Here is a 12,569-nt window from a genome sequence, read left to right on the forward strand (position 1 = left end):
GATTCTGATTCTAATCTGCGAAGCAGTTTCATTGATTCTAATTCTGATTCTAATTCCAATTTCAATTCTTATTCTAATTCTGATCAGCAAAGCAGTTGGGGTACCAAGGGAGAAGCCACTTTGCCATGCCACGGACGGAGCCCGTTCACTAATAGTCATATAGAAACAAAATTTGATATAACAAATAAAATTTCTAATGGATGTTGATTTATGAAACAAATAACATGTTTTGATAGAAAGAAGTCAATAAATAAAGAATGCAATTCAACTAAAGTTATGTGTGAATTGTGCCCTTCGGTTATTAGCTTTAGTGGGTTAAAGAGCCATATAAAAAAGTCTCATAAATATATAGATCTGGCCGGGGGCATTAATCTACGAAGCAGGTTCCCTGATAAAGAAATAAAAGAAGAATCAGAGTATCATAGATATTATCTAATATATCGTAAATTAAAAGCCGAAGGTATATATATATATATATATATGTATATATATATATATATATATATATATATATATATATATATATATATATATAGACAAATTATTAGAAGAGTAGATTAATAAATATTATCTGCGAAGCAGGTTCCCTGATAAGCCTTATCTCCAGCCTTATCTCAATCCTTATATTTAATAAAATTATAAGCTAGAAATATAATCATAATAAAATTTTTGAAAAAATTAAGAGATAAGCTCATATCCGCATACTTGCGCATTATTCTGAGTAGGAAACTATGCGCAACTGAGCGCGTGCGCATGGTGTGCGTAAGCATGCGGGTTTTGGCTTATTTTTGGCTAATTTTTATTTTTGATTGTGCTTATAGTAGTGGATATAACAAGGCTACCAGTTAGCAGACGGCTTGGTCCATTTCCCGAGTTTTTGCGAGGGAAAATGGCCAAGTTGGCTGGTGGCTGGTGGCCTTGTTTTATCCACTACTCCCCCACAAGTGGGTCGGAACAAAAAACGGATGATTTGTGTTGGAAAATTGAAGAAAAGAACCCCGGATGTTACTCTATTACTCTACTGTTTCGATTGAAAGAGATCGGTAGCGCTCCGAGGGTCACATGCACTGTCGTCGCACGTACATCAAAAGGGTTGCTCGTGCACTATTGAGTTAAACGTTTATCAGCTTTCGCAACAACTTCTTTCTGCTGGTGAGATGAAAGTATCGACAAAGAAATGAGCAGAAAATGTTGGTGAACCATATTTGGATGTCCTAAAGAGGAAATAGTAACCCCAGGCAAGACCAAATGGTTATCTTGCAAGATCTTGCAATATTCTCGCAAAAAAATGGTTATCTTGCAAGATTCTTGCTAAAAATTATTATCTTACAAGATCTTACGAAATCTTTTATCTTGCAGGATCTTGTAAGACGAATGGGTATCTTGCAAGATTCTTATCAATATCGAAAATTCGATCGCTGAAACTTTTTGAGCTTTATTAACAGTTTTCAACTGATAATGAACCAATTTTTATGTCCATTTGAATTAAAACATTGATAGATTGTTTTAAAGCAATAGGAATTGAAAAAGGGAATAATTACAGTATTTCAATTTGAAAATCAAATTTTTTGAGGAAATAGAAGTTTTTGATATAACTATTTGTGGATATTTAACCAGTTATAATTGCAGGAAGATGATCAATGGAATGCAGTGCTGGATGTTCCGGGGAGGAAAACTGGACCTCTGAGTCGTCTTTTAACACAGATGAGCAAGAATGAGATGTTTGAGAGCATGCGATGGGAGTTCAGACATAATGTCACTCAAACAATCCTCAAATATCCTCGAGTGACCCAGTATTACGACGAGTACTATGCCAGAGCCAATCCAGAATACGCATATAGCATAAGTAAGGAGTATAACAGAGTTACATTTTGTTTAATACCTGTACCAAGTAAATTCTTTAAGTTTCTATGTGCGCTTACGCGTGTGCTGTGTGGTCATCGGACAATAGATCGAAAGGACAACAGATCGAAAACAGAAAAGTTGCGACAAAATAGATCGAAAATCAATCTCTATTCTTATTGATTGAAATCGAGCATTATCTGCGAGCTGCAATATATTTACCACATTATAGCCATGCCTCGCGAGCCATGGCCATGCCTTAGCGGCCGTGGGACTTGATATTAATCTATCACAACCGAACAAAATATCACAACATAACTTATTTGCTGCATAATAAATGAGCGGCTCAAATCTGATTGGCCAAAACGCAACCTAAACAATTTAATTTTCGATCTATTGTCCCAATTTTCACTTTCGATCTGTTGTCTTTCGATCTATTGTCCTAGCACCGTGCTGTGTGTGTGCCTGTATATCAATCAATGTCTACATATATCCATTGGCTCAATCAATATTAATTGATATATATCAATTTAAATTAGCACCCAGGTTCAGACCTCGACTAATGAAAAGACCAAACGTGACTGAAAAGTGGTTTGAAAAGACCATGCTCGGCTCAAACAGCCCTTGAAAATACTTTAGGTGGACCTAATCGTTCAACTAGACTTCGGCTTGACCCAAATTTTTGTTTCTGGATTTTAGCTCGACCCAAGTTTTAGCTGCTGGACTTTAGCTCGACCCAAATATGACTATATACATGGACTTTAACTAGGAACTGAAAGGTGTATTTTTAGTCAATATTGGACGCCCTACTAGAATTATAAAGTCTTTTCATAAGTCGAGGTGTAGTGCATCTAATGAATCTATTGACATTTACCGTTTAACATCAACATTGCCTTCAAAAATAAGAACGGGACTTTGTTAAAAATTACTTTTAATGGAGGCCCATATAAAACTTGAGCTTTAATTGGGAGAAATTTAAAAATATCGTTTAAGAAAGGATCGCTGAAAGTATGGAATGAAATATTTGTAAAGAAAAAATTTGTTTATATACCCTCAAGAACAGTTATTTTATACTGTTTGCTCAATTAATAATAAAATTGATTGATTTTTGTATGTGTATAGATTATCTAGAGACACTGGATGAAACACTGAAACAGTATCTTGACCCTGACTTCAGTGACACTGGTATGTCGGCTGTAAACTTTGACCTCCTCAGCAGATCGGCCTCCTCATCCCTCACAGAGCTCATCAAGTTCTGCCAGTGGAACGGAGAGGACTGCAGGTAATCAGCCAGTTTCTTAACTAAACATCAGCAAACCACGATCATAACTTAAACACGTCTACTCCTGTTTCGATGCCTGAAAGCACACCCGGGTTGACAAAAAACTTTTAATCATAGAACTTTCATATTATGGACCATTGACTTCATAAACCAAAAAGAAATTTAAAAGATTGGTAAACTATAACTTTGCCGTAAATGAAAATTCTATGCTAAAACTTTTCCATGACGGAAAGTTTTATGACTACAACTGTTTTGTGTAACAATTTTTTGAGCATTGACCCAATAGACAAATCTCGGGTTGTTTTACCATCCTTATGGTTGTGCGGAACTACCAAAATAGTATGGGTTCCATTGAACGACTCCTCTACCCAGAAGGTGCCATTATTTTTTAAATAGGATTGGTTGTTGGGAAACATTTGGCGAAATCGCAAAACTTAACGTTATATATCACTTATGGGAAATTTTCTTATCTTAATTCAAGGCCAACGTTATCCTAACGCACGCTTGTTATATCAATTTGAGCAGCGTTGCAATCATTAAGTTACGGTTCTTATTTACGGTTTTATTGAGTTGCGGATGATTATGTTAGATTTTTCGCCGATACTTATTTTTTTCAGAGGTTGTCAGCGCATATATTACGTAATTTTAGCCGGCAACCTCGAACTGAGGTCGCAAATTCACATATTATCTTAAAAAATGCAGTCTTACTTCACACCTATAGAGTGTTCTGATTGATTCAAACATCCCAGGTTTAGGTCCAGACCCAAATTGAGCTATGATCAGACTATGCAGACTGAAATGAACTCTGATCAGACTTTCCAGACAGAAGCTACCTCTAATCAGACCTTCCAGACCAAAATGATCTCCGATCAGACTTTCCAGACCAAAATGTCTTCTGATCAGACCGAGCCCAGACCACTGTCCAGAATATAGTGTGCTTATGATCAGACCCAAATTCAGACCATTGTCCAGACTATAAACAGACTATGATCAGAACATCTTCAGACCATGGTCCAGATTCTATTTCAGACCATTGCCCAGACTTTAATAAGACTATGATCAGACTCAAGTGCGCTCAAAATAGTCTGATCAGAGAAAGATTTTAATAATGAACAAATCTCTTAATTTTGCTGTAATATACTCATTTCATAAAAACTGCTGTGTGCAGTATTAAAATCATCTAAGGAAAAGCCAATTCTGAAAATATTGCTAATGAAAACGAAACCTAACTGTTGAGGAAAAAAAATTATTTACCATACCACTTAGTTCTTATTTCTGACTCAATGGATGAACTTAGACAGCTTCCGACAAGAAACGTCGTGGTCTTCAGTTAATCAAAATTTCCTCTTGTGGGGACCGGCATTTGCTATCAGCTGGACTCCATGTTTCTGATCAGAGTCATCGGACTTTAGATGAGTCTCTGATCGGAACGCTGCTTTATTGTTGCCTCTTGGCAGAGCCAACATCCCTCAATAAAAAAACAAAAAAATTGAAAAAATAATGCACTCGAAATCAGACCTTCCAGACCGAATTGACCTCTGATCAGACCGAACCCAGACCATGGTCCAGACTATAAAGACTGTGATCAGACCTTCCAGACCGAATTGACCTCTGATCAGACCGAAATCAGACCATGGTCTAGACCATTGTGCGCTCGAACCGCTTTCCAGACCCTGTAATTTCGGTCTGGGAACACAGGGGTGTGCGCTCGATTGGGTCTAATCATAGCTCAATTTGGGTCTGGACCAAAACCTGGGCTGTTGGTTCAGACAAGAAGAGGAACAAAAAGGGTAAATTAGAAAGTTTCTTGCAATAAATTAGCTTTTCTTACCTAATTTTGTGTTGCTGAAACATAAAGCTTCAGAAGGACTTCAATAGTTGTACGCAAAACTTTCCGTGACAATGTAAATCCCTAGTCAAGATCTAAACTTCATTTAAAGACATAAAAAGTGAAGAGGGGGCAGAGTTGACTGAAATTACACGGTCGAGCGGATACCTAAAGTCATTACAAAACTCTTTCACAGGTCCCGGCTTGTTCTTTTCATAGATGAAAGCGCTCGAGCTTTCTCCTTTCATGATTTTATCCCCAAATGTAATATTCATGCAAAGCTATTCTCATGTGTCAATAAAGACCATTTTCAGGGTTCAGTTTATTAAACAAAACTATTTTCATGGATCACATTTGAGTCTTTTGTAAATGTCAAATACGATTTGTACGAGCACATAATTGCAATTATTGAACAATAACTTACAATAACTTTTGTTCCAAAAAGACATTTTCGACACTAAAATGATTTTCTTAGTCTTTACTTGGTCGAGGTGTCTAAAAGTTTGAATTTTGAGGCGAACCTAAGTCGAGGCTCTTATTAAAGTCAATACAAATTATTTTGATAGCCCACTTTTGCCAAACAGAGTATAGATTGCCCCCACTTTGCTCAAAAGTCTAGATTTTGGACAATGTATTTTTATCAAGAAACCAGTCGACCAATAACTAATCATAAACGATAAAACAAAAGAAGAAATTAACCTGAAAAACAATCATATTTACATTTGGTTCCACGGGATTGTAGAGCCGGCCATGTCTTGGTAGATTTGTCTCTGGGTTTCGGTTTTATGCTTTAAGACGACCCGAGTGATGTCCCGGGTTGAAGTTTCTTTGATTTCATACAAGGATCATATATGATTTCATACTCTCCGTACTTGATTTCTTAGTACGATCCTTGTATGAAGTCAAATAAATCATATATGATCCTTGTATGATTACCAAGAAATCATATATGATCTGAGTTCGAACACCAAGAATTTTACATCTATTTTTTGAAATTGTTTTACAATTTATGCTTTTTCCTTTTTATTCGGTAGGGTATCACCTTTATGATACCCGGCCTCATATTGTGATCTGCCAAAAGACCCTAACGTACAATATCATTCGCAAAGTTGGGCAGTAAATATAAGAGTAAGTTCAAATAGATGACAAAAATTTTGACATAATCTGAAGCCAGTTTATACTTATAAATGCTCAGTTATAAAAAATAATAAAAAAATTGCATATAACCTCAAATTCGTTTTCTGAATATTTTTAAACCACAAAGTAACTCTTTTAGCGCACACAAAGAATTAAATGTGGATTGCAAATGCGATATAATAATTTAATAAGCCCTCTGACTACATTATACGATAGTTTGTGGCACCAGTCTATGTATTATGTGTCATATATGACCTTATATGATTTCCAAGAAATTTTTTCAACTTCAATAGAAAATCAAAATTATACAATTTTCAGTCTTAGAACTTTTTTGTATGATCCCTGTATGATTTCGAGGAAATCATATATGGTCCTTGTATGACTATCATTAATTCATACAAATCATATTTGACCTAGTATGATTACTAAGAATCATATATGACCTAGTACGAAATCAAAGAAAGTTGTATGATCGTTGACCCGGGGTATTGGAGGATCTTCACTCATTAATAGTTATAACCTTCATATTCTGTTACCCTTGTTGCATTTTTTATCATTTTTTGTTTAGATTTTCGGGGACTCTCTTACCTGGCCTAGCTTGTTTTATATCAGCTTCCAAACATGTATCTCGCTTTTTCTTAATGTTATCTATTTTTCTGAGTTTTGACTGGATAGTGTGCTGTCGCGTGACGTGTTGTCAGGATCAGTTGACTTCTCCATTTTTGTGTCCCAAAAAATGTTAGATGAAGACGAAATCGTGCATCAGTTGATTCGTGTATGACGGGATTGTTGGAAAGTTGGTGTCCGTTTATGGCTGCTGGAAGTTTTCCTCTGTTTCTATTTTGTTAGTGGTTATTCACTTTTCTCAGTTATTACGGTTGGTCGATGAGATCCAACAGCGCCAGGTATGTTTCTCAAACTTTTATCCGTTTCTTGGCTGCCTAATTTATTGTTAATTAATTAGTTGATTAGCAATGGATGCAATTTTGCATTTGCCTCTGATGTGTCCGAGTAGTCTGATTCACTTGATGACTCAGAGATTGCTTTTTTTACGTTTTTTTGTTGACAAATGCAATTTTTTCCTTATATAGGACAAAAACCTTGAAGTAATTCGTTTTTAGTCGGTTTCTTTGTCGAGTACATCAATTAGTGCCTTGTACTCAAATTTTCGGTTAAATCTTTTACCGAAAAGATGGTGTTTGAAATATGGAATCCAATTTAAAATTGGCAACCGTTTACAATACCTTTCAGACAAAACTGTCTTCGTCTCTGTTCATTCGTCCAAACTTTTCCGCGATTGGCGCATTTATTTTGGTAAAATATTGCAATAAGTCCGACTGTACTTTCATCAATTCAAAATACCGTTTCTTTGTTCATGTCGCAGTTTCAAAGGCTTTATCTAATTTTGTATTTTTTTTTTCATATGCTTGTTTTTCATCTTTTCCTCATTTTCAAGAGAACTTGTTTTTTTTGCAGTGTCCTGATTGCGTTTGATGCAATCTTCACGAGACACTGTACCGATCCCAGAAAATACTTTACTTAATCTAACGTTTTGGCTGAGACAGTGCGATGATTTATTTAATTAGTTTTTATAGCCGCGAAGCTGTAAGCTGAGCGGAGCTATATTGGGGTGCTCTTGGTTTTTTTGTTTTGTCGTCTGACGCTCTTTTTCGTTTTGCATCTGTTCACAAACCAATGCTGATAAAGTCAAATTTTCTGAATTACTTGCTCCTCACAAAAAGTGTGTTTGCGCGTGTGACGTCAGAGTTTTTAAGATCATTTGCCTGATTAGATTTTGATCACACGTGACTTACCTCACTCAGTAAAATGACTTTTGCATTTTAAAACTTAAACTTAATTTGAGTTAGTTTACAGTCAAAAGAGTTTATCTGTGCAGTAAAGGTCTCTGATAAAAGATTTCAGCGGAGTGAATGTTAACAAGCTTTATTAATTTATCGCTCAATGTTTTTCACCAAGCTTTTTCAGCGCCCTCGATTTCTTTTCCAATATAGATCTTTATCTGTTTCTATATCTATTATACAGCACGCAAGTCTATTCTTTGCAGCTACTACGGCAATTTGCCGACTCTGTTGTATATTTTTGAACGGATACCCATAATATTTATGTTTTATCTGAAACATTTGAATCAATTCTGAAAAATTATTTTTTTTGGTAGATGCTGTGTCTCCGGCGTATTTTTGTTTCCTCTGTATATTGTCTGCACTGTAGTAATCTTTAATTTCTAACTCTCTTGTTGCCAGCAAGCATTGGCTCGGAAGGGTCAAGTTTCTAAGCTCACAGTTCTACAAGTTTTTAATTGAAAAAAATGCGGCCAAATCTGACAATCTGTAGAGCTTGTCTATTTTTCTGTTTTTCCCGTTATGTGGCCACTTATTGTAGAGAGGACGCAATGATTTTTTGCCGTATCTAGGTTGAGATTTAACTGCAGAAAAGCATGATTTTTTAAAGGATTTTCAAGTTTGTCTAAACGCAGTATGGGGATTTAGTATGTTGCGTTGTCCCCCACTGGTGTATTGAAAACATCTGTGTTTAGTTCTAAACGTAGTCGACTTAAACACATTTATCAGTTAGCAAAAAAATCAACAACCCTCTGTCTGTTTTTGTCGTGTCTGAAATGATAAATTCTTGTTGTGCTGAAAGTTGAAAGGTTGCCTAATTTTATTAGTGGAAAAAAAATGAACAACCTTTTTTATGTAGCACTTTATACCTTTATCAGAAGTTCAACCTTACAGTTGTTTTAGAAATTTGTTTTTTTTTCGATTTTTTTTGTTGTTTCCTCGTTTTGTGGTTCAAATTCTCTTATTGTACTTATCGCTTATTTTTGTAACCTCTCTAATAATCTTCTGATCGCTATTTGATTTTTCGTCGTTTTTCTTTTCTCGTTTCAAAAATTCTTTTGATTGTCTCTCGGATTTTCAACAATTTTCTCTACTTGGGTGAGTTTTTGTCGGTAATTAAGCTTTCTATGTTGGTTCAATGATCAATCAAAATTTTGAAATTGTCCAATATTCTGCTTTTAAGTGCATTTCATGTGTTGTTGTTTAAATATTCTTTTGCGTCCTAGTTCGTTTTTATCTCGTCCATTGTATCAACTTTGTGTTGTAGTTTCTTCTCGTTTACAAATTTCTGCAATGGTTTTTTTTATTTCACTTACTTAAAATCTAAGTCCATTAGTTGTTAGATCCAGTCGGTATACCTCTCAATTGTTTTTTGGTTTTAGTGGTGACCGTTTAATCATCCCATCTTAACAGCAACTATTCAGCCAACTGGGTTTTTGCGTTAATCTTGGCCGATATGATGTACAAAGACCTTTTTGTTATCATTAGAACGTCAAATGACATTAATTAACGATGCAATTTTTAGCATCTGTCTAAAAACTGCATTTATCCTAATTTTAGCATGAGAAGATGGTAGCTGAATTGTTTCTCTCGGTTTTGTTTGTCAAAATTAGGCCTCACTTTGTTTATTTATAGTAATATATAAAAAATACTCTTTTACTCTCTGATTTGTTGAATATTTGGTCCTATTTTCTCAACCTCAATTATGATAATTACTGTTATATTATTCCTATTTGTAAGATAGGTTTAGTTTTTCGAGCACGATCGGGTAAAAAATTCAACGAAAACTATGACGTTTTTTTTCTCAAAAATGAAACACTTTTACCAAGATTGCAAAGACATCGTTATCTTTTTTCATTGTGATCAAATCTAATGTTTGAAATTTCTCTGGTTGTTTGTCTGTTTTAATTAACCTTCAATGAATGCATATAAGAATACAGACTTTTTATCAGGTTAACTTTTTTTGACAATTTGTTTTGTCGAATCAAACAATCACTAATTTTGCAGCTCGAATAGGAAAAACCGACAATCTGTATGCCATACAAGTAACGCTTAAGTTCTGATAATCAAGTTTTTTCTGGAATCAACTTTTTCTCTTCCTATTGAGCTCTTGCGTGTTTACTAAGTGTAAACAGACAATGGTCTCATTGCACAACCAATGCATTGACCACCAATAAAAATATTTTTGATTTCAGGGCTATCTTTCTGAAGACGTGAAGACTTTTGAACGCTATGAGTTCTTGTTTTTACACACGTTGATTGTGAGTTAACTAAAATTACTTAATTTCTGATTCTATTGGAAGCCTTATTTGTTGTTTTTCATTTCAGAAAAAGCCGTAAAAACTTGATAAAAACAAAATTATGACCTGAAAGCCTAGCAAGCATCCGCTTACACCACAAGAACAATTAAATATGTTACTTAGTTAATACATCGGTCATATTTCCTTCAAATTATTATTACTGTCTTCTCTGAAAAGTTAAGGATCTTTTCCGTTTGTGCCCCCCAGTACATTATACTCCCCCAGTGATAGAGCACGTTCCATTACATATTAAATCATTATGTAAAAAGTTATCAGGTGCGTCTGGGGGTGCAAATAATATGCACACATTAGGCGGGGGGGGGACATAAACGAAAAAGATCCCAATATAATTTTCACCAAATGTCTGTCAAATGCTAATACATTCGAGTTTCATAACTCCTTCTTTCCTCATTTTGTTCTTTAATCAACTCATTCTTTCATAAGATCTTTCATATTTCTCTTCTAGGACAAACTAGTGACTTACCTGGTCTATCATGTCTACTAACAACTGTAAAAAGTGTTTGAAAAACTTCTTTTCAAGCGTTGTTTTTGCTTAGAGCCTTCTACTAGAGACCCAGCCATTGTTAGTTTCCTTTAAATTGAATGCTCAGGGTTTGGCGATTTGCTATTTCAATTTAAAAAACTAACTGAGTTTAAAACCAATTTTAAAATTATAAGTCTTTTTTATTTTGTCAATTTTTTCTACTTCTACTTACTAGTTTCTCTAAATTGCCGTTTCTGTTCAGAAACAGTTCTATCTGACCAATTTCTCTGCCAAAGTTGAAAAAAGAACATCACTATTAGCTGTTTTGTATTCTCTTTAAAGAAAAATGTGTTGAGGTTGTTTTTGGCCTTATTTTCATTTTTTGGCAACAAAGCAATTAATCAGATATCACGAAATTTTCCCATTTTGACCTCATTAAGAAGAGCGGTACATGGGTTTAGTTTAAAAATCTGAAGCTTCAGTTTAGGCTGCAAAAAATTTTACCTAGGTTATGTTTTATAAACATTTTTCTGTGTAATTTTTTTTTTCATTGAGGAGTCGCATTTGAAAATTAATGATGAAACATCATCCTTTGTCTTTTAGGTCACAAGAATGACAAAAAAATGCGAACAATGAGGTGGGAACTTTATGCTGTACAAATTTTTTCTGACAGTGAATTTAGAGGGAAACCAAAACTGAGAATTTAGACAGACAATTTAGACAATATATGATTAAAAAGAAATACAATATGTTTCGAACAATTTCGGTGTATGAGTCATATGGGAGCTCTCGGGCTTTTTTGATGCCTTACAGGGTCCGTACATCTTTTCGAGCTCTTCATAATAATGAGCATACATATTTGGAACTTTCCAAAAATTGAGTAGGAAAAGCGCTGTATTTTCGAACATTTCTGCCCAAAAGCTTTGCGTAATAATGCGCTGAAATATGGTAAGAAATTTTTTACGTATTTTGCAGAGTAGAATATAATAAAACACAAACGAAAGAAACAGAGAGAAATTTGCAGAGATAAGTTAAAACGCAGTGAAAAACTTGTTTTTGTGTCTGATATTGTGCATTTAACATGGACATGGTACATGTCTCTAACCGGGCATGAGTAATATTCCTAAGAACAAATGAATCTTTTTGCCGAATCTTAGAAACCATATCCAAGATCATATATGCTGTCTGAAGTTCCATATCTAAGACCATTATGGCTTCCTGGATACCATATCCAAGACCATAAAATGTTCCATCGGTGGGAAAACCATCGAAAACGTGCTGATCTGCCTAAATTACCAATTTCATGTAAAATTTTGAAAATCATACCAAAGATCATTTACGGCTTCTTGGAAACCACAGCAAGTTCATGCAAGAAATTTTGCTTAGACTTGGATGGAACCATATATGGTCTTTGATATGGTATCTAAGAAGGGTCATCCCGGGTGTTCAACTAGTCAGTGTATTGTATAAATGACTTATTCTTGAATTGCCGGATGTAATGCTGTCGAACAATGTTCCAATTAAACGAAAAAAAGGATTGGCAAATTTGTTGTGACGTTTGCAGGCACGAGGGTGATTGGGACTTTGTGAAGACTCTGAATGTGATGTGTTTGGAGTTCACTCCCAAGGACAGAGTCGTGCGTGACCAAAACCAGAAACTGCGCCTCATATTTGGTAAAATTGTAACAACCAACAGCTAGCTTTTATATAATCCCAAAAGAATTACCACTTTACTAGGGATGTGGTGTAAAGCTTAACACGCTATACTGCATATCTAGAGATGATTGGTTCGGAGTCCCCTTAGCGATAAATATTTGGACTAATTGCTGTTCGTTTT

The 12,569-nt window shown here is 35.0% G+C and overlaps 1 protein-coding gene across 1 annotated transcript in view; it reads left to right on the plus strand.

The window, feature by feature from the left end:
- LOC142358211 (uncharacterized) overlaps nt 1–12,569 on the plus strand; it is a gene marked incomplete at its 3' end in the record, with an annotated part of 28,100 nt that overhangs the window by 14,122 nt on the left and 1,409 nt on the right. Inside the window, exons 2-4 of the mRNA XM_075409661.1 lie at nt 1,630–1,846; nt 2,965–3,124; nt 12,297–12,406. Coding sequence (XP_075265776.1) covers nt 1,630–1,846; nt 2,965–3,124; nt 12,297–12,406 — 487 coding nt within the window. The remainder of the gene's footprint in view (nt 1–1,629; nt 1,847–2,964; nt 3,125–12,296; nt 12,407–12,569) is intronic.

Source organism: Convolutriloba macropyga, unplaced genomic scaffold (genome assembly GCF_964194025.1).
Source record: "Convolutriloba macropyga unplaced genomic scaffold, txConMacr16.3 SCAFFOLD_2426, whole genome shotgun sequence".
Taxonomy (NCBI): domain Eukaryota; kingdom Metazoa; phylum Xenacoelomorpha; order Acoela; family Convolutidae; genus Convolutriloba; species Convolutriloba macropyga.